Consider the following 23,693-nt stretch of genomic DNA (forward strand, 5'->3'; position numbering starts at 1 on the left):
ATAGTTAATATCCTTCGTGAATTTATTGAGTAATGCTTTTGGTAACTATGTACAGTTTCTCAGTAGTGAAATCAATAGGATCATTAGCTTTGTGCCTTGTCTTCAGTGAATCAATTTGGGTTCAGTAACATTTTCTTATAAAAAAAAAGTGTTCATTAAGTGCATAAAACTTCTCTTTACTTGTAAGTACTTTTGTGTCATAAAGATGGCTATAGAACAATATCAATAAAGTACCTTTATTGGTAATCTTATCTTTGATGGTCAATTTTAAAAGAATAAGATAAAAAAGTATTGTTTTACACAATAGAATTATCTGTATGATTAATTAGCTATCTTTATTTAGTAAAACATATGAATATGTTTTTAATAGAGCTTTTCTACTTCTCTTTTCTCAAAACCAGTGTTTTAGCAGTTATGCCACATCTAAACTTCCAAGTCTCCATTTTTAGTACAATCCTCTTCATTTCTTCACAAAAATTAAAAGGATATAATAATCTGCAAAATGACTACTGAAGAAGTATTATGCTTATACCTTTAATATATATATCTTGATGTTCCTTTTATTTGTTCTTAAAAATATGTATATTATAAAAATAACTATTAAATCTCTACTCCTTTAAAGACACATTTATCAAATTCCTATAGCTACTCTTTGAGTTAAAGGCATGCTTTAGTATTCAGGAATTTTGATGGAGTCACAGTATGACAGAAATGCGAAGGGCTTGTCAGAGTCTCTTCTGGTTCTCATCTTATTATAGTTAAAGACCAGACTAAGAAGATACTGATTGAAGTAGACAGGTTCTTAAGGACATGCAATTCAGTTCAGTTAATTCCACTTGATATCGCTTCCCAGTGTTCATGATTATTTTTGTCCTTTATGATATTTGAAAAATATATCTGTAAAGAGTTAGATAGTAAATATATTAAGCTTTTTAAGCAGCAGGATCTCTACAGGAGATAGACCTAGAATGCTGTAGGACACCAGTGGCTCTTTGGACCAGGTATAAATGAATGAGGAAATGGCAAGAGTTTATTCTGCAAATATGTATTCATTCCCTATGATGGAGGGGAGATTCTAAGATGACAGTTTTCTTCACATTTGCAGGCAGAATTGAATGGGTTATAGTGGGTGTTTTCAAATTTTCACATTAGTTATTTGGGGGTTTTCAACATTCTTCTTTTTTTTTTTTTAAGTTTCGTTGCAAAACTGATAAATGCATCCCATTTTGGTGGAAATGTGACACAGTAGATGACTGCGGTGATGGGTCTGATGAACCTGATGACTGCCGTAAGTACCTCAACAAATGCTGCACTGACAGCACAGATTTGAAAAGCTTGAGCTCTACAAAATCTTGATACATAAGGCCATATAATGTGAAGCTAATTCAAAGGACCTCCAGGATATTGAAACAAAAGCCATATAATGAATGATTGTTGTCCTTAATGTACTATGTTGTCTCTCATCTCCTTTGCTGTCCCTTGGTTATCTCATATTGGTATAGTATCTCACTTTGTTATCTGATATATTGAATTTATTTGTATTTGGATATTTGAAATTTGATAGGGAAGGGGGGAAAACCAAGACGGGTGGGAGGTGGGGGGGGGAGGGAAATGGGTACCAAGACATGTGAAAGGGTATCAATGTATGTGAATTAATGCACATTCTATCTGGCAAATATCATGTAACCCTTTTACTAATTACAATAAAAAAATTAAAAAAAAAAAGAAAAGCTTGAGCTCTAGAGATTTTGGGTATTGTTTTCTACACTGAAAGAGATGTCACATATATGTGAATCTTTGAAAAATGTAAGACAAAAAAATGTTACAATTTGTCATGGTTATTTTCTGACAACTGTCCAACTTTTAGGATAATTTGCATTATCAGCAATACAGGTTGATGTTCTCTTTCTTAAAGTCGATGACTTTCTGTGTCACTGCCTTGCTTCACTAGTGCAATAATTGTAATGGACTTTGGCTTACTATGTCACCAAATTAGAAGTGAGTATGGTGAAATTTTCTGTATGCCACACAGTGATTAAATACTTTAAATGATAAATTTTTTATCTATTCTGTCACTATTTAAGTTATGAAAATTCATGAGGCATTAAATTCTTGTGATACTAATCCTTTTGAATTTAGGTATTTTAACAAGTTTCTAGTATTTGCATTATGGTGACTTGTTAGTTATGTCTTCTGATTGGTAATAATGGTTGCTTGTGATAATTCCAGCAATTGTTGGTAACTTTGGTGGCAATAGACAGACAATTGATTTTGATAGCCTTTTATAGTTCATTCCATAGGTCACTCCAATAGTGTTCTGTCAAGATGAAGACACTGGTAGTCAATCATTGTGAGTTTCTCAACATCCCACTGGATACTTGCCCTGATTTGGCCTGGACAGTTGAGTTCAAGATCCTTAGGCTTGCACTAAAGAAAGAAAATGAACTATCATTATGAAAGCCAGTTACTTACTTCTACAGAATTGTCTAGCACTTAATTACAAATCTGTTTCAAACATTGAGATGCTAGATAGTTACTCAGATGAACTGTGTCTTATCTCTTAGCCAGAACAAAAAATGGAAGTTAGTTTGCATAATCTATATGATTGAAAAAAATGATTTGATGAGAAAAATGTCCTAGAGAGCACTAGTTTTCTGATACAATCTATGTTTTGCAAAATTCATTTCTCTTTGATTTTTGTTGTGGCTTTTATTTTCATACTAATCAATATATGAGAGGGTCTGTATGGAATATATATGATATTTGAAGGGTTTTCTAACTACTTAATTGTAAAGTATGAGAAAGAAAAAATATTTCATTGATCTTACTTAGATTTACCTTTAAGAAGAAAGTTTTTTGGTTTTTGACAACCAAATAAATTTTCCAATGTTGCACAAAAAATAAATGAAAATTTTATCTGTAATTCGTAGAAATAAGCTAGAACAAGCCTTGTGCTGGGAAGATGACCTATTAGAGTCAGATTTACTGTTTTCTGAAGAAATTCAAATACTTGTGACACAGTTCATGGGAAACCATGATCCTTTTGTGCAAATATCTGTGGCTCCTGAACTCTAGTTTTAGTCTTGATTTTAATTAACTATTGAAATCATACTTCTGAAGAAATTTAAGTACAGATTATAGATAATATGTTTTAACCCTTACATTCAGAATATATGGTGACCTATTAAATATTGTTTGGGGAAAATTATATTGCTGATATATAATAGTTTATTTATGATCCTTAGCCTGTTCACATACCAGTATCTACAAGTTTTATTTATTGATTGTAAAGCAAAAATGTACATATAAGTAACTTACATCATTATATACATTATATGTAATAATATATGATTATTATAAATATCATATTTATCACATATGATTTATATATTTATCTATAAACTCTGGAATATACCATTCCATAGATTGTCAAAATCAAGCCATTTAACATAAGAATTATAACTATCATTTTTGTGATGCCATGTAACGTGCATTTTTAAGCAGTTTTTAAATATATATCATGACTAATGATAGTTTGATTTTATTTCTCCTGACAATTTATGTTCTTCGAGTAAAATTTCTGTAATTCTTCCACTGCTTAGCTTTTAGTAGCTATATTGTTCTTCATGTTTAAAATTTTAAGATTCCTAATATAATTAAAAATATTTGATAATCTTCCATTGCCTAATTCATTTGACTTTGCATTTCACTCTAATTTCTGGTAAATTGTTATAAATGAAATGACATCTTTGATCATTTGTGCTAAATAAGAGTTCATTTGGATTGTATACCCTATTTTGACCATCTAGTAATCTATTGATGGGCACTTATTGATTCCACATTTCAACTCTCGTGAATAATGCTACAATAAATACTGGAATGCTGGTACTTACTTATATATATTTTTATTAAAGAATTCATTAACATTGATTTTTACATCATATTTTAAATGACATGTTTAACAAACAAGTGTTCGAGTAGGGAATTTCTCTATATAATCACAGGCACTTAGTTTCTAGAACATAATCAAAATTAGGCTAAGGGTTTATATATCATAGATACATATTAATTTATGAAATAAAACAGTATGTCTACAGAGTCATAGGTTTTTATGTATATATAGTTATGTTTATATTTCCAATACCATGTCCATAGCATTGGGTATGCAAATATTGAATCCTCGCTCTTGTAATGTTTGCATCTTATAGCCACATATTAAGGATACTATCCACCTTTTGTTCCTCTGGTCTTGGCTTGTCTCACTCAACATAGTTCGCTCTGGATTCATCCACTTCCCTGTGAATGCCATAATTTTATCCTGTCTGTTGGCTATGTATAATTCCATTGTATAGATATACCACATTTTCTGTATCCATTCATCTACAGTAGGGCATTTGGATTGTTTCCATCGCTTGGCTATTGTGAATAGTGCAGAGATGAACATAGCTGAACAGGTGTCCTTATCATATCTTCGGTTATGATGTTCAGGGTAGATGCCCAGAAGTGGTATGGAGAGATCATAGGGAAGGTCTATTTTCAGTTCTTTAAGAAACCTCCACACTGCTTTCCAGAGTGGCTGAACTTGTTTACAATCCCACCAGCAGTGTAGTAGGGTTCCTTTTTCTCCACAATCCTGCCAGCATCTGTCATTGTCTGAGTTCAAAATCTTGGCCATTCTTGTTGGGGTAAGGTGGTATCTTAGGGTTGTTTTTTTTTGCATTTCCTTTATGACCATGGATGATGAACATATTCTCATATGCTTTTCTGCCATTTTAATCTCTTCTTCTGATAAGTCTCTCTTTAGTTCCCTTGCCCATTTAGTGAATGGTTTGTTGGGTTTGGGTGTGTTAGTTCCTTGAGTTCCCTGTAGATACTGGATATTAAGCATTTGTCAGATGTATTGTTGGTGAATGTCTTTTCCCAGTTGGTTGGCTGTAGCTCTATTTTTGCGACTATGCTTTTATCTGTGTAGAAACTCTTTATTTTCAGGTAGTCCCATTTATCAAGTCTCTCTCCAATCTGTTGTGACTCTGGGATTCTGTTCAGGAATCTTTTGCCTCTGCTTATAAGTTCCAGTGTCTATCCTACTTGATCATGTAGTAGTTTCATGGTTTCTGGTCTGACATTGAGGTCTTTGATCCACCTTGAATTAATGCTTGTGTATGGTGACAGGCTAGGGTCAATTTTTAGTTTTCTGCATGTGACTGCCCAGTTTGCCAGCACCAGTAATTGAATAGACTGTGTTTGTTCCACTGTATATCTTTGGCTCCTTCGTCAAATACAAGTTGACTGTAGGTATGTGGTTCTATTTCTGGGTCTTTTATTCTGTTACACTTACCTTCTGGTCTGTTGTTGTTTTTTTTTTTTTTTTTTTTTTTTTGCCAATACCATGTAGTTTTTTTGTCATTATGTTTCTATAGTAGAGTTTGAAGTCTGGTATTGTAATACCACCAGCATTGCTCTTTTTACCTAGAATTGTTTGGGCTATTCTAGGTCTTTTCTTGTTCCATATGAACCTTTGGTTTGTATCTTCTATTTCAGTAAAGAATGTCTTTGGGAATTTGATAGGGATTGCAGTGAATTTGTATATCTATTTTGGCACTAAAGCCATTTTCACTATGTTGGTTCTCACTAGCCATGAGCATGGGATGGCTTTCCATTTCCTAGTGTCCTCTTTAATTTCTTTTTAGGCTTTTATAGTTTTAATTAAATAATTCTTTTACATCTTTGGTTAAGTTAATTCCTAATTATTTTATTCTTTTGGGGGCTATTGTGAATGGGATCGTTTTCTTGATTTGGCCTTCTGTTTGTGTATTGTTGGTGTACAAGAAGACTATTGACTTCTGAAGATTAATTTTGTATCCTGCCACTTTGCTAAAGTAGTTTATTAATTCTAGGAGTTTGGGAGTGAAGCATGCTGGGTCACTCAGGTCAAGGATCATGTCATCTGCGAATAGGGATAGTTTAATTTTTTCTTTCCCTATGTGGATACCTTTGATGTCCTTCTCTTGCCTTATTGCTCAGGCTAAGGGTTCCAGCACTATATTGAAGAGAAGTGGAAAGAGTGGGCATCCCTGTCTAGTTCCTGATTTTAAGGTAAATGGTTCCAGTCTTTCACCATTTAGTATAATACAGGCTGTAGGTTTGTCATATATGGCTTTTGTTATTTTAAGGAATGTTCCTCTTATTCCTGTTTTTTCTAGTGCTTTCAACATAAATGGATGTTGTATTTTGTCAAATGCCTTCTCCATGTCCAGAGAAATTATCATATGGTTCTTATCCTTAGCTCTATTGATGTGATGTATCACAATGATTGATTTGTGAATGTTAAACCATTCTTGCATCTGTGGGGTGAAGCCTACTTGATCATAGTGTATGGTTTTTTAAATTTGTTTCTGGATTCTGTTGGCTAATAAGTTATTGAGGATCTTTGCGTATATGTTCATTGGAGAGATAGGTCTGTAGGTTTGGGTTATTCAGATGCTGGCTCCCAGACTCCCGCGCACCCCCACCCGCTGTTGGAAGGCAGGGTCTCAGCACCCCTCAGTCTCCAGTTTCAGTGGATTGGGAGATGAAGCTATTGGCAGGTGGGAGTAGGGACACCTCTGCTGCCTTTGGTGGGGTGCTGGTTCTAGCACCCCAGTCTCCAATGTCCTGGGGGAGGGGGCAGTTGGGGGAAGAGACAGGATTCTGAATTCCTTGGCCCTTGCACTTGCCAGTCTTTCTTGGGTGGGGTGGAGGGGTCTGGGTTAAGTTCTGTAGCTTGCCACCAGCTCTGCTTTCCCAATGCGTTTGGAGGAACCTGCTGGTCTACTTCTTGATGGGGTTAGATGTGAGCTATTCCATGGTGTTGGTGGGTCATTCACTTCCCCTCTGGTCTCCACCACCTTCTGTGTTGTCCGTGCCCCATCTGTGCTGTTCCTGCATCTGGATTCCACCGCTTGCTGGTGTTGCTGGAGTTTGAGGCTTCCTGGGCCCTGGCGCCCTCTCCTGCAGCTTCCATGGCAGCGAGGGGTCGGGGAGGTGTCCTCGCTTTTTGGATTCTTTGAGAATGTTGGATATAAGCTTTATCTGGGTTTCTTTTCCGGTTTGTGTACTTCTCCATTGCTTCTTGGATTTTTTGTTGTGGATTTCTTAAGGTAGTTGGCTCGTGGGATTCCCTGATTCTCTCTTTTTTTGTGGGAGAGAGCTAGATTGGGTGCCTATTGTCTCGGTGCCATCTTCCAACAGTCCTTATATATATTTATACATACCTGGTTTTGAATTATTATCTTAGTTTTTTGAAGAAACTCTATGCAGCTTTTTATGACCTATACTATGTTCTTAGCAACACAGAACAACTTTCTGTATTTCCAACTTGTTATCATTTGTCAGTTTTACAAAACTCATTTAGATAGTTTTGAGGTGACATCTATTTATGTCAGAACATGGAGTTTATGTATATTTTCTCCCATTTCACAGATTGTGTCAGCACTCCATTGATTCTTTGTGACACAGAAATATTTAGCGTAATGTTTATTTTTTGCTTTTGTTGCCTAAATTTTGGAGTCATATCCAAGCAATTTTCCCCAATTTAACAGCATGACTATTTTGCCTTAATTTTTTTGCCAGTCCTGGCACTTGAACTCAGGGCCTGTACATTGTCCTTGAGCTTTGTCAAGGCCAGCACTATTCCACTTGAACCACAACACTAATTCTGGCTTTTTATGTGGTATTGAGAAATCATGCTTTGTGCATTGTAGACAAGCATTAGGCCAAACTCCTGGCCTTACCTTAAATTTTCTATCAGTCATCTTTCATGTTTGATTGATGACATTATCTTTGATATTTAGAAAATAAATGTTCACTTGCAGTGATGAGCTAACACCCTGGGAGTCTATTAACATGACATTTTGAGGAGTCACAGTGAGGTAAAAAATGACATGCTAGAGTCTGTGAAGTGTTTGATTTCGAACAGCTGCTTTATCAAGTGTCTTATTATTCAGACAAACTGATGGCCAAGAATGGTAACAAAAGCTGTAATCTCAGCACTAACAAAGCTGAGGTAAAAAGAATTACAGATACACAGCAAACTCAGACTACAGATTAGCTTGACATCTACCTAGATTATATAGTGGGAATTTTGCCAAAGATATTAAAATTGAAAAGAAGGAAATAAAGCACCAAATACCAATAAGTTTAGCTGAGTAAATTCAAAATCTTGCTCCAAAGTAACATTTGTGAATCCTATGCAGTGTTATTACATGGATGTAAAGAAAGGAGATATATCAAGAATTTTGTAACATCGTAAATTTGGAGTTAAATGTCCTATGTTAACCTAATATAGCAAGTCTGATAGGCTTCCTGCTTTCTTTAACATTCATTTAATATATCAATTATTTAATATATGGATCTATTGCTTAGATAGGAAGGAATAATTAAGGGAAATTTTACATGAAAGAATAGGAAACCAAAAAAGTATACAAGCTCAGAATATGAGAAAATTAAATTTCATGCACTTTAAATATTTAGTGTGATTAATTAACACACTGTATAGATTAGAGGTAAATAAGCTTTAATATTTTAGACCTCTTGATTTGTAGAAGTACGTAGATATTTAGATTTATTTTCAAAGCGTATTTACAATTTATCAATAATGTAATTATCAAAGAAAAATGTAGTTTCCATGGAAAGTTTAAAAACACTTATTAATGTTTGATTCATTGATTTGAACTAAAGAGAAGATTAACCTCACAGTCAATGATTAGGAATGTATAATAGGGGCATTATTCAAAAATAAGTGTTTCACTGAAAGCAACATAATCAGAGGTCTTCAGAGATAGAGCTTTACCTGATTTACAAGTCTAGCCCTTGTATCAGCTTGGCTAACTTGTTAATACCCATGAACATTTCTTCAATTTTAAAATGGCCATATTGCTGTCCAACAAATAAATTTATCAGATTAATGATATGGTACAGACTATCCCAGGACCTAATGCAGAATAAATTCTTTATAAATATTACTTGAATATTATTAATTTTATAAAATATTGCAAAGGAATGAATTAGATTTTGGGAGTTGTTATAGTGACATAGAGGTATTCATTATAATAGCATGTATATGTGCAAGTATTTACTACATTCAAGGCATTGTCTTCATGTATAATAACAGTGTAACAGGAAATCTGCATTAAATTTGATACAGAAAACATTTAATTTGTGCTTGAGACTATACATTATGGACATATATACACATCTAGCCACAAAGGAACAAATAAAGAAAGGATTTATTTTAAAGTATTATAAGAAATCTCTTATTCTAATGAATTCCATTTGACAATTTAATCTCTCAATACCACTTTGCTGAAGTGTGGACACATTTACATTTTTTCTAAACTAGAGCTTTTCTATTTATAGGTTGCTAGATTCTTTTCTCTTAACAGTTCATTTGTGAAATGTAATCAGGAGTCATGAAAGTTGCGCATGGCCTGAACATAGGAGTCTTCTCAATGAAAGTCTTTCACATTTGAAGCTTAGATATAGTTAATATCATAGTATGATAAGCATTTTGAATGTCAGAAAAGTTCTTGACAAGAAGTCAAGGAGTATCATTGCCATTCTGTCACACTTTTATATTTTCTTTTCCAGCTGAATTTAAATGTCAGCCAGGCAGATTTCAGTGTGGAACTGGACTCTGTGCTCTGCCTGCCTTCATTTGTGATGGGGAAAATGATTGTGGAGACAATTCTGATGAGCTCAACTGTGGTAGGTGATAAAATTCCTAGAGCTTATATTTACTGATATATATTCAAACATAACTCTCTGATTATCTTTATTTGTTCTTTCTGATTCTTGTTCTTTATCTTAAAGATACACATGTCTGCCTGTCTGGTCAGTTCAAGTGTACTAAGAATCAGAAATGTATACCAGTAAACCTTCGTTGTAACGGACAAGATGATTGTGGTGATGAAGAAGATGAACGCGATTGCCGTAAGTCACTCAGAACATTCTGTTTTGTCTTTCTTTTGACTCCCAAAGGAAACAAGCCTAAAAATATTACTCATCTCAGAATCATAAATGCAGAAGAATGAGGCAAGAATGATGGATAGCCTTGATTAACATACATAAATTAGGATGGATTTGTTTAAAAAGGATGTTTCAAATATATAGGGAAAATTAAAGCTTGGGTGATCCTTACTTTAAAGGCTAATTGCAGAGTATCACAAACATGAAAAAAATTCCATTTATCTACTTCATCCTTAAGAGAATCATCATAAGGAATATTTTCATTACTTGTGGAAAAGTGTTTCTACAAATTGAATGATCGTGCCTGCATTAATTAGGTATGGGTAATTTCTATCTATTTAATTGTTACTAGAAATAAATTTTATTTTGGATTTCCTCATGAAATAATATTAAATACATTGATGCAAAGCACAAAATCTGAAAAATAAACTAATATCACAAAAATGCATATCAAAAACTATAAGCAATATTCCATTTAATAAGTCTTAACAAGCTACTTGGAAGCACAGTAGTAAAATATTTTAGTTTTGTTCACTTTGTTTCCATTTTATCCAAAATGTGTATTTCGTTAAATGTTCAGAAGAAGAAAGTACATAGTTTTATGTATCGATTCAGGTAAACAAGCATCCATGCATGTATGCGCACATATACACACATATATACTCACAATTTCAAACACAGGTAGGAGCGGAAGGATTAAGTACCTGTCAAGTTTCAGGCCTTCGACAAAACTGCTGTCAGTATTTTGATCTTGCTGCAGTTTTATTTTATTACTCTAAAACTTTTATCAGTAAACAATGTGCAGTCATCCAGCAATTTGATTAAGAGGGTGCATTGAGAATAAAACTGGCACCAGTTCTTTATGGTTTGCCATTCTAAAAGGTGATCCATAAACAGACTAGGGTTTGTGTTGTAGTTTACAGTCCAAATCAGATGTTCACCCCTTTCCTCAGATTTTGATTAAATTTAATCTTTTTTATTCTTTATTTACATAATAGCTTTTAGGCTTTTTCTCTTTAGAAATACATATATACAAATTCCTAAACATATTGAGAGAAAATATTTTCCATATATTTTTATTGTAATTAATAGGTTACATTATATTTACCAGATAGAAGGTGCATTACTTCACAAACATTGATACCCTTTCTCATGTCTTGGTCCTCATTTCCGTTCCTCACCCCTACCCCCTAATGTTGTTTTCCCCCCTCCCTATCCTATTTCAAATAACCAAATAAGCATATATGCAAATATCAGATAACAAAGTGAAATACTGTAACAATATGAGATAGCCAAGGGATAGCAAAAGATATGAGAGATAACATAGTACACTAAGGACAACAATCACTCATATGGATTTTATTTCTATATCCTGGAGGTCCTTTCATTTAGAAAAAATATTTTGAAAAACCACAATGTATTTAAGTATTCATTCCCAAGTATCTAATCTGTAAATATTTAACCCCAATAGTTATTCATCATTGTAGAAATATATTATTTTTTCTAATGAAAAGGATATTGGAAACATTAACATTTCTTTCTGAGTAATAAAATATTAATGTCCTTTATCCTCAAGGCTCTATTAATTAAGCTATCTTAAATATTTTATTTTTGCTTTTGTAATTAAAATATTTGTTCTTCAAAGCTACATATTGACAGGTGTTTTCTTCTTAAGCTGAAAACAGCTGCTCTCCAGATTATTTCCAATGTAAAACCACCAAACACTGCATTTCCAAATTATGGGTTTGTGATGAGGATCCGGACTGTGCTGATGCATCTGATGAGGCCAACTGTGGTGAGTGCCTATTCATCTTTGAGTTACCTGTGTTGGCCACAAACAATTCTGAATACAATTCAGATAAAACTGAGTCCTTACATGGGGAAATTTAGTCTTGGTGTTCACTATGTCATACCAAACTTAGGGTAGCCATTTCATACAAATGCCTACAGTTATCAATGAAGTTGGAGGATTGCTTAGTGTAACCCAAACTTCTTCAGGAACAAGCAAGACATAATATGTGAAAGGAAGATAGCATCAATGCTGTATTGTTTTTAATTGGAAATAGTAATTGTTTGTCATCATTCATCATGTTAATAATATTTTTACTATAAATAATTATACTGATATTTGAGAAACATATAAACTCACTTGAAGAATGTTTATATTCTACTTAAAATGTTAATTCTGAAGTAGAAATGAAGAATTCTTTACGTGATTAACTCTGTCAACATATATTAAATATTAATTGAGCCTGTTATATAGACAGCCAATGTGACATTACTAGAGTGGAGAAAGTAGCATTAAACTTAGTCATGGATTGGATAAAACAAACTTTGTACAAAAAATAGCATAGGATATTCAGCTTCATATTCAGAATTATTTAAATGCATTAGTTGGATTTGACATTACATTTACTGAACTTCTAAGAGAATAAATGAAAATATTTAAAATCCTTAGTACTTTTGAAAGTACATTTATTTTTTATTTATTATTATTTTTTGTGTGCATCATGGGGCTTGCACTCTTGGTTTGGGAGCTGTCTGTGAGCGCCTCAGCTTAAGTTTACAGCTCTACCACTTGAGCCACAATGCAGGTTTTCCTGTAGTTAATTGGAGATAAGAAAGAGTCTCATGGACTTTAGTGCCCATGTTGGCTTTGAACCGTTATCCCAGATCTCAGCCTCCTGAGTAGCTTGGATTAAGGCATGAGTCACATGTACCTGGCCAGACAGTGCATTTATATTGAACAATGTGTATGAGCTCTGTGCATAATGACTGTCAATAATTTTTAAGTTGTTTAATTAATATTGTCTTCGGATACTTTTGAATTCTCAATAAATCAAAATAAAATAATCTAAGTTAAAAATACTTTTACAAGGTGAAAGCAAGTATATTTCAAATTATATGATATTTCCAACATATTAATACCAATGACATTTTTAGTATATTTTAATATTTTAGACCAGAAAAAATATTTTATACCAGGTATCTCTTTAAAAAATGAGATTTGTACAGTAACACTTCTGACCTATGCTCTTTCTGTCCAAATGTCATATGTATCACTAATATATATATTTTTTCAAAAATGTTTATTATATGAACAAGTATCTACTAACTAAAAGTTTATTGGATTATTTTGAAAAATACTAAAGTGATATAATATTTCTATGTCATTTGGGGTTTAATACTTACCTATATTATGTATATTACTTTATATCCATTATTAATTCACTTCCCAAATGAAGATGAAAACTTACAAATTATTGACAGAGTAATACAAAATATTCTATATAACTTGTTCTCAGCCACATTGCTAGAATTTCTGACTGAGATATGACAGCAAGGAGAGGAAGAACTCTTAGCTCTATTCTCACTAATAGGTTGAATTACATTCACAGTGAAAGGTCTGGAATGAGCCTGCATAAAGAAATTTCAGCATTGGTTACATCTGTAGCAACATGTCATAATGTTTCAGTTTAGTCTTCTTGAAAAGTGATATCAATTGATACTTAGAATGCCATTTAAAAATGATAGTTTCAGGATTTCAAGATATCCCACAATTTAAAGTAATTCTGAAGGAAAAATTCTGTGCTATTAAACCTGAGAAAGGTTGAAACATCTAATTTCTCTATCTGTGTAAAACAGGCGTTTTGTTATGTCATGTGTTTAGTGGCTTAAGTCCATGTTTCTTGAACTTAACTACAGGTTACAAGTATATTTTTTACTAGTAAATGAATGATATGAAAAATGTGCAGCTCTTTTAGCCTGCTCCGTGTTATGAATCAAAGAAGTAATTTTTGAGATGGGGATGACAATGCTTTTGATGAAGGAAGATGTTGACAGACAGACGAACATCCACCATATGCTTTCCCAGGAGGTCTTTTTAAAAAATATTTTGGAAATATTATCACTGTCTTTCACATTAGCATCTAGGAAAGATAAATAGCCTCGTACCTATGTATTACCTGGATGGTTGGTGATCTTTTCTGAGTGCTTGATCTAACCTGTACCTGTACCATGCATGGCCCATGCTGCTGGCATCAGCTCTCATTCTTTGCTTCCCCTCGTCTCCATCTTATTTGCTTCAGGCTAGTCTCAGCTTCTATTGAAATATAAAGCTGCCTGAACCAAGTTTTCCCACAGACTTACCTGGTCCTGCAAACCATACATGGTCTTTTTGTTTGTTCATTTTTTTTTAGGAAGCAAAACATTACTTTTTAATTGTCACTTTAGCAAATAGGTTTGTTCCTGGATTGTATTGTTGATGGAATGTACCTAACTACCAGGGTTGTTTGGTTGTTTTTGTTTTATTTTGTTTTTCCTAGAAGCTGGCCCCTCCCCAACCCTAGCTAATTGTGATTCTGCGTGGCATTCATCTTCCCCGTGTTCCTGGCCTATTACCAATAATTCCAGGATAAATATTGGTATCTTCATGACTCTTCAATTCTCTTTTTCAAAAGCTATCAGGAACCATAGAGGACCTTTTAAGTTGTCAAATTGTGAAAATGAAATGGCCACATCATATCTTGTTCATTAGTTTAGCTAGTACTTGCTTATGAGGGTAGCATGTATGTATGAAGAAGCTTCTGTTAATTTAGTATGAAATATTTGTATTTTGCAGCTTTCTCTCATCTGTTTCTTGCATAATTCAGTCTTTTTTTCATTTTCTGTCAATGATGTGCGTGTGTGTGTATTTGTGAGTGTGTGTGTATCCAAGAGAGAAGGAGAAAGAGCACATCTTTTATATTGAAAATTGTTCATTCAGACTATGCCTGGCTATGTGAATGGGACTGGGGTATTTCTTTGTAACTTTCAAAAAATCTAAGAAAAAAATTTATATGTGAATTCCTACATAGACTTAAATGAAGAAAACAGATTTCATTTTATGTTGATCTCAATAACTTTCATGCATTGATTGTTTCTGTGACAAAAGGATGTGAACTTATTTGTTGACATTCATTTTAAAAAGAGAATCTTTATCTATTTTAACAAAAAGAAAAAACGGTGGGATTTAAATTTAGTGAAAGCTAGCAAGGAACCCACACAATAAGTCAGGAGGCATGCCAACTCTAGATAGAACTGCAGGAAGAGCCATGAGAGCAAATTGCTTTAGTCCAGTGAGATTAAAATTGAATTAAAAAAGAACACTATTTCAATAAGAAATATTTATTGATGTAGCAGTTGAGTTTTAAAAAAAGACATTGAATTGAGAATTTAATATTCTGTGATATTTTTGTTTGAAAAACTTCATCTTTGTCCTACTGCTTTTTCATTTGGGGCCAAGTACATTTTATTCTCTAAAACTACAACATAATAATCTGTGCCTACATATAATTCTGGTTACAGATTTGTTATAGTATGTGAAAAGAACAAAAATTAAACACTTACAGAAGAAGAAACACTGAAGCAGATGAGGAGCTTCAAAACAAACATCTTCCAAATACATAAATATGGAAAAATTGACCTTATTTAAGTTTGTGATTTTTCTCTTCTTTTTTCCCTCCCTCCCTTCCTTGCTTCCTTCCTTCCTTCCTCCCTCCCTCCCCCCCTTCCTTCCTCCTTACCTTTCCTTTCCCTCCCTCCTTCCCTTCCTTCCTTTCTTCTTTCCTTTCTTCCTCCCCTTCCCTTCCCCCTCCCTCTCTTTCTTCCTTCCTTCTTTCCTTCCTTCCTTCTTCTTTCCTTCCTTCCCTCCCTTCTTCCTTCCTTCCTTCCTTTTTTTCTTTCATCCTGTCTGCCTTCTTTCTTTCTAATATAAAATTCTACTCAAAAAGCATTTGGGATGCTGATTCCTTAGAGAATGTTCTATCATTTATATTTTCAAATATCACTCAGATTTACCTACTACCAGGCATACATGATTAGGTTGTAAGTAATTGATAATTAGAACTGAAACATATTCTTTAAAACAAACACTAGTAGAAATTTTAGGTCCTTTTTAAACAAACATTGTTTTTATTTTTTTATTTTTTTAAAGGAATATAAAACTATTCATTGACCACTGTTCACCATTATTTACAATAAAGTAAACAATACACAGTTGGGTAACATTCTGATTACTACAAAGTTGTTTTTCTGGCTTTTGTGGAACCAGTAACCCAATACTGAAAAAAATTGAGCCAACATGTTAGGAATGAGTTAGGGTAAAGAAAAAGCATGCAGGTCAACAATTATAAAATTTTGTCCACTCATTTAGGCCAGCAGGTCCTAAACAGTCAAAATATCTAGCCAGCTGATTTTACATTTCCATGAGCAGTCTTAGATAGATCATGATCTATGAGCTTTTAGTATATAGATTCTAATACTCTGTAAAGGAATGCTCATTACACAAACTTTTAATGAAAGGAAATCAAAATTTATCTTAGTTGTCTCATCTGGGTGAGGGAAGCTGTTGATAAGACACTTTTCCTTTCAAGACATTTTGCAAACGTATTGCATTTGCTATCTATGGCAGAGGCTGGAGGACCTAAAGTTGAGGCTAGCCTGGCTACGTACTAAGTTCAAGGCCAGCCTGAGCTGCCTAGTGACCCTGTCTTAAACAACAACAAAATAAGACAAGGGCCAGGGATGTAACACAGTGATACAGACAGCAGTGGAGAATTGATGTTTCTCATGAAATCAAAACATTCAGATGAAGCTGACTTGGTGCTGGCAAAAAAGGCAAATATGAAGTGTCCTCAGATTGTAATTGCTTTTTATGAAGAGAGACTAACTTGGCATTCTTGTCCAGAAGATGAAGCTCAATAATTGTTTGCATTGTTTTTTTATATATATATTTATACATATATATAAAATCTGAGTCTTGGTTTTTGAATTAATGGTGTGAAACAACTACATTCTAATGAAAATCAAGTTTCATATGTTGGTTTTGAAAGTAGTATTGGGAGTTGTTGAGTTTGGTTTTCTTTCCCTCAATAGCACTGGTTACTTTGAGCAAATATAATTAAGGCTTTCTGTAGTTGCTCCCTTTAATACCATGGTATATTTCCTCTGTATTCAGGAACAGATTTTTTTTAATAAGGCAAATTTTTCTGGCAATTACTTAATCAGAACAACTTGTCTTTAACTGCTAAGTTGAAGGACCATCCTGATTTTTTGTGTGTGTTTGTGTGTGTGTAAACAAAATACTTACATGGGTAGTTTTTTGTTTCGGAGATTTTGCTTGTTTAGAGGTGTTGAGCATCAGACCCAGAGCCTTGCATATGTAGACAAACATTGTTTCTAAACAAACATTTTAAAAGTCAGGTTAAGGATTCATTTGTATAGTATTTTGCTTATGAGAAGACTATCATTGGGTTGGCATTAATACTCCCTTTGAAAATACAACAATACAAAATAACTAGCTTAGCATAATAGTAGTAGTTACTAATTTTGTAGTTTGAGTAAGATGAACATGTATTGTTTACTTGAATTTTTTTTTTTTTTTTGCCTATCTTGGGGCTTGAACTCAGGTCATTGTGCTTTTCATTAAGGCTAGTGCTCTTCTAGCACTTGAGCCACAGCACAACTTCTGGCTTCGTGCATACTAGGCAAGCGCTCTACCACTAGGCCAAACTCCTGGTCCTGTTTACTTGGTTTTATATTTTGTGATACTCTGGCAACAAAAAGAAATAACTTTATCATTAAGCACTATTTGCTTAATGGTTGTGTGGAAAATAACAGAAGTAGAAGAAGAGGTAATGGAATCTAAAATTATTTAAATATGTTATATTTGTTGCATTACTAAAGTGAAATAAAGGGTTTTTTTGTTTGTTTGTTTTTTTAGGTGAGTTAAAGTGTTAACCCTCTAAGCCCTTCTATTTCCCCAAATATCTTACTGGATACTATAAAATGACTACCAGCTGAAATTCTCTATGAAGAATTTCAATTTACATAAAGTAAAAAAGGCTAGGGGAAATAAGACAGACCTCAAATAAATCTGTTACCTGATGTTCTTCATTACTATGAATCATATTGTCTGTACAATTAAATTCTTTCCCAATTCAGTGTCTTAAGATAGAGGCAGAGCCAAGAGTTTGATCTAGTGGTAAGACTGGTCACCTAGCATGCATGAAGAACCAGAATCGATTCCTTGGTAACATATCATAGAAAAAAAGCTGGAAGGGGTGCTATGGCTCAAGTGGTAGACTCTAGCCTTGAGAAAGTGGAAGGATAGTACTCAGGCCCTGAGTTCAAGTCCTTGGACTGGCAAAATAAAGCGGGGAGGAATCTCTAGTATATAAATGTTCTCCTTTTTGGTGCAGATACTGATTTTCATTATTTCCATCAAGACAAAGTGGAAGAAGTCAGGTTCCTACATATTAAAACTAAAGTCCCAGTTATTTAAAAGGCTCAGATCCAGGGTATCTTAGTTCAATGCCAGTTAAAGCAGAAAAGAAAGAAAATTTTCTTGAAAACAATCAGCAAAAACTAGGTTAAAGTTATGTTACAAGTAGTAAATACAAACCTACCAAGTGAGCCTAAAATCCCTGAGTTTAAATTGTAGGAACTATAAATATAAATAAGTAAGCAAACAAATAAATAAATGCAAAACAGATATAAAGCGATATTGCTTATTTTAATGTTTTGAGGAAAACTGTGTCTGGTTAGTAGCATTTAATTAAGATGAAATCCATATTTTATTAAAGTGATGGGACTGAAAACAACAACAGTAAAACTCAGAAGCTAGGGCTGGGAGTTTGGCCTAGTGGTTAAAGTGCTTTCCTAGCATGCACGATGACCCAGGTTCGATTCCTTGGTACCACATATATAGAAAAAGCCGGAAGTGGTGCTGAGGCTCAAGTGGTAGAGTTCTAGCCTTGAGAAAGTCCAAGGACTGGCAAAAAAAACATTATAAATTATTGCTTAGATCAATCATCAGTGAGCCACTCTTGACGTATTTAGTGATACATACCCTCTTCTAGCTTCTAGCGAAACCATGCCAAAATACCAAAATCTAATTATGTAAGTAATAATATTTTAAACAATATGATTAAATTCTAGTTTAAAATAATTGTAGTTTTACACTGACCTGTAAAAATTAGAGTAGTAGAGAAGCCACCTGTAACCCATAATACAATTTTATAGAATGAGGCAATTAGAAAGAATGAAACTGAATTGAACAGAGAATGAGCTCCTCATGGTGCCTGTGTGTTAATCTGGAGCTTTTATTAAACTACCCTGGTGTAAATTGCACTGCTAATTTCCTCACGCTATATCTCTGTATATCTCTATTTTTATATATATATATATTTGTGTGCATATATCTACATATCTAGATCTAGATCTAGATAGATAGCACAGATTGATCTGCTTTGTATGAACAACACCTATACTGAACAAGATCATTTACTCCAACACCAAGATTATTTCAGGTTATAGTATATTTTGAGATTGCAATGTTTGGTTGGTGATTTATATATAATTAAATGTCTACCACTTTTGTGCAATATCACATTTCATGAATTTTCATAAATTTCTCAGGGTGGAAAAGTTCACTAAAAAAAAAGATAAAGTTGCCTGGTACTGGTTTCTCACACCTGTAATCTCATCTTTATAGGAGTCTGAGATTTGAGGATCTCCATTCAGAGCCAGGAAACTCTGTGAAACAACAAATTAGCAGGTGGCACTGTGACTCAAGGTGACTCCTCACCTTGAGGAAAAGAAGCTCAAGGACAGCGAGCATACCCAGAGTTCAAGCCCCAGAACTGTAAAGATAGATAAAGATAGATAGATAGATAGATAGATAGATAGATAGATAGATAGATAGATGATAGATAGATAGAAAGATAGATAGATGAAAAAAAGAGAAGGATAGAATGTATATAACATATTTAGGCCACAGACACGTCATGTATCCAGAGACAAACTTAAACATAACAACAACAAAGATTAAATTTGGTTAACATTAGACTAAATTTGTTTCGGAGTAAATGGGAGGAAGTACTCACTCACTGTTTTAGATCACGGGTTTAGAGAAACTTCCTCCTCCTCCTCCTCCTCCTCCTCCTCCTCCTCCTCCTCCTCCTCCTCCTCCTTCTTCTTCTTTCTTCTTCTCCTCCTCCTCCTCCTTCTCCTCCTGAGCATTGTCCCAGAGCTCATCAGCTCAAGGCTACTGTCCTACCCTACTTCCCATTTTCGAATGGTTAATTGGAAATAAGAGTCTCAGGTCCTATTGTGCCCGGGCTGATTTGAACCTTGATCCTCAGATCTCAGCCACCTGAGTAACTTGGATTACACAGCTCCTGTCTTAGAGAATTTTTTTATGAATTTATTCATCCTATAAGTAAATGAATAAATTATTTTAGAGACCATATAAAATATGTATTTGCCCTTTAAAACTTGATAACAAACATTTTTATCAATTAATTTATCCTCATTTTTTTGTAATATGTGTATGGTTGGTTTCTGTTTGTTTTGGTCTGGGAAAATAATTTGCACATAATTTTGCCTGGAGAAAAAGGTATACCCAGTTATCCTTTTCAAGAAACCCTTACACAATTGTCTGGCATTTTTCATGATATTAAATTGACAGGGTATGGAAGAACATTCCAGAATGAATGCATTTCAGATTTGTTCACTATACACTACAGCATTTTCATTTTCAAGGTCAACCTCCTACAAAGTCAAAAATCTTTGGGGATAGAAATGGTGTTATTTATTTGGACATTTTTTATATTTATGTGACTAGACATAAATATATCTAAGCTTGGGGTCAGGTATTTTTCTTCCAGAAATTTTGCCTGCAGTATCAATATTTTATGATAGCATTTGTCCCCATCTTGAGAGTGAGTCAATGTATGGTTAAGTGAAGTTTTCATAATTTAGGTGAATCATTTTTTAAAGTATTTGGCAATAAGACAAGTTTTCATAATTTAGGTGATTCAAGTCACAGGCTCTGAAAATATCTAGAAATAGGTGGAAATGTCCAAGTTTTCAGTGCTCCAAATGCAGCATTTGTACAGTTAAAATTATCATAAAGTCTCTCTCTGTGTGTATGTGTATGTATCAGAAATATTTCAGCAGAATGGTGCAGTCTGTCCCAGATTCTAGTTTACACATTTTGAAAACCATCAAAAAATGAAATATTTTCTAAGTGATGTCTAAAATTATGCTCTTACTTAAAAGTTTGTCCTGATCTCAATAAGTTATATTTAATACAGAAAATTTCTTAATAGAATCAAGTTCATGATTTTATACCATTATTATCCATTCATTGACTAATTGGTTATTAAATGTGTATGCCTATTGAGAAAAGAATGTATTCATCATACTATTTAGAATACTTCCAAAGATTTTAATCTGTGAAAGGGAACATAAATAATATTCTCTCTTGCTCTTCATAAGTGAAAGCATTTCTTTTTAACTTTTTAAAAACATCTTTTTTATTGTTAGGGTGATATATAGAGGGGCTACAGTAACAGGCAGGTAGTGGGTATATTCCTTCTTTAATATTTCCCTTGTTTTTCTCCCACATTCCCTTCTTTCATCTCTTCCAAATCATCTTGTTTTCCCCTTATCTTTCTATTTCAAGTGAATAAATGTATATACAATATACCAGGTACCCTATTATGAAGCTTTTTATTTGACCACTGAGTTGGAATTGTCCATTTCATTTGTAAGAATTGACATTAAATGATGTAATTATTGGCATTGAAACAAATGGTACAAATCCTCTTAAAATTACTTTATAATAAGTAAATGCAAAGTAATGACATGTGATTCTCTTGGCAAGAAGTAAAACTATAACATGATAGCTATTATGTGGGGTGAGAGGTCATTCCATTTCCTATTGAATGGGGCAATATCATTCTTTCTGATAGAAGCATAGAATTTCATTGTGTGTATATAGCATATTTTCTTGATCCATCTTTGCTCATAGATAATTTGTATCTATTAGCTTTTGAGAAATACTGTATTTACCATGTATACTGTGAAATTATTTAGTGATTTTTATAAAATATTAATATGTGGTAGATGCAGTGAAAAAAATCAATTTCCTCTACATCCTTTGCCAAAGTTGAGAATTTTAAATTTGGGCAACTATATGTAGTAATACTTCTCTACAGTCAGGCTTCAAATTTCATTAAATATACAATGATATTGACCATTATTTTATGTGTTCATTTTCTGTATCATCTTTGGTGAAGTTCAGATAATCTCTCCACTTTATATTTATTGAATTCTTTTGTTATGATTGCTTGAGTATTGGAATCAAATTAAACTGAGATCAGTCAACAGTAAGCAACACTGTAAATTCTCTGGAAAAGATTACGTTAATTATGTGCCGAAATCTCATGTGGAGATAGAGATGGAATGGTAACATAGGCTCTATGGTTTCCCTCATTTGTAACAATTAGTACTAAACCTGGACTCTCCTCCCAGAGGTTTACAATATCTCAAAAACATAGATAAATAAAGCCATATAGGATGAGGCTAAATGAAAGAACCTCCAAGAAACTTGAGCTATCTAATGAATAATTGTTGTCGTTAATGTATTATGTTATTCCTCATCCCTTTTGTTGTCCCTTGGTTATTCTCATACTATTACAGTATCTTACCTTGTAATCTGGTATATTGTATATATGTTTATTTGTTTATTTGAAATAGGAAAGGGGAGAGGGGGAAACAAGATGTGTGGAGGGGGTGCAGGGAAGGAAATGGAGACAAAACATGAGAAGTGGTATCAATGTGTGAGAAGCAATGCTCCTTCTATCTGGCGAATATAACTGTAAACCTATTAATTACAATAAAAAAATTAAAAAGTAACTGTAGTGGCTTCTAAATGTCTACAAGTGAATGCAGTACTTTGTTTCTTTCAAAATGTTTTTTTAGTGATGCATGCAATATAATTGTAAGCAATGATTGTTTTTTGTTTGTTTGGATGCTTCTAGTTTCAAGTCAAAATTAGGTTTGGCTCTCTGGTTGTGTCAGTCAGGACACAGAAAAAATTGTTCACATAGGCTTCCTGTATACAGCAGTGCATTTCAACAGGCAACAGCAAAGATTTTACTGACAGATTTCCTATTGGAAACATCAGTTTGGATCTGTCTCTAAGGGGATTTTCTCTAAGCAAACATTATTAAACATTGGCAGAGAAAAGAAAACCTATGTTAATACATGTGTAGTACATAAGAAATTTAAGACTGAAGCTAAAGGATTAAAATGACATAATTATTTTTCTTTAGGACTCCACACATAAACTTTGTGATCTCAATCCTATATTTTTTCTTTATTTAAATACACATTTGTAAAGGTAAATATATTTGAAGTTAGGGCCCCCGTTTACTACACCAGTACACTATTACTTAAATAATTGTTCAATAAAAAGTAAAATATGTTTAAGTGAACTATATTAATGAAGATTTAATGATCATTTATACTGTGGATTAAACTAGTTTGCTTTCTTCACATATCTAGTGGTTTTATTAAGATGTGAATTTTATTGGCACTTTTATTTGAATACCCATTTTAAATTCAGCTCAAATATTGAAATTTTGCATTTCTTCCAAAACATGCACACTTTGGTAAATATGATTCCAGAGAAAGTACAGTATTCTTAAAGCAGGCAAGCAGGCTTATTAAAAGATGAATAAAGACATCTAACAAGGAAGCTCACTAATAAGGTTTTTAAAAGACATTTGGGAGAAAAGCCAAGTGAACATTCATGTACTGTAAGCAGAATCTTCAGAAAAGAAAATCAATATCTTGCT

The 23,693-nt window shown here is 33.4% G+C and overlaps 1 protein-coding gene across 1 annotated transcript in view; it reads left to right on the top strand.

Moving 5' to 3' along the window:
* Positions 1-23,693, top strand: part of Lrp1b (LDL receptor related protein 1B) — a 1,652,823-nt gene that overhangs the window by 1,448,739 nt on the left and 180,391 nt on the right. The window contains exons 63-66 of the mRNA XM_090342868.1: positions 1,195-1,288; positions 9,628-9,744; positions 9,850-9,969; positions 11,681-11,800. Of these exons, the coding sequence (XP_090198994.1) occupies positions 1,195-1,288; positions 9,628-9,744; positions 9,850-9,969; positions 11,681-11,800 (451 nt within the window). The remainder of the gene's footprint in view (positions 1-1,194; positions 1,289-9,627; positions 9,745-9,849; positions 9,970-11,680; positions 11,801-23,693) is intronic.

Source organism: Megascapheus bottae, chromosome 12 (assembly GCF_031878675.1).
Source record: "Megascapheus bottae isolate mThoBot1 chromosome 12, mThoBot2.hap1, whole genome shotgun sequence".
NCBI lineage: Eukaryota > Metazoa > Chordata > Mammalia > Rodentia > Geomyidae > Megascapheus > Megascapheus bottae.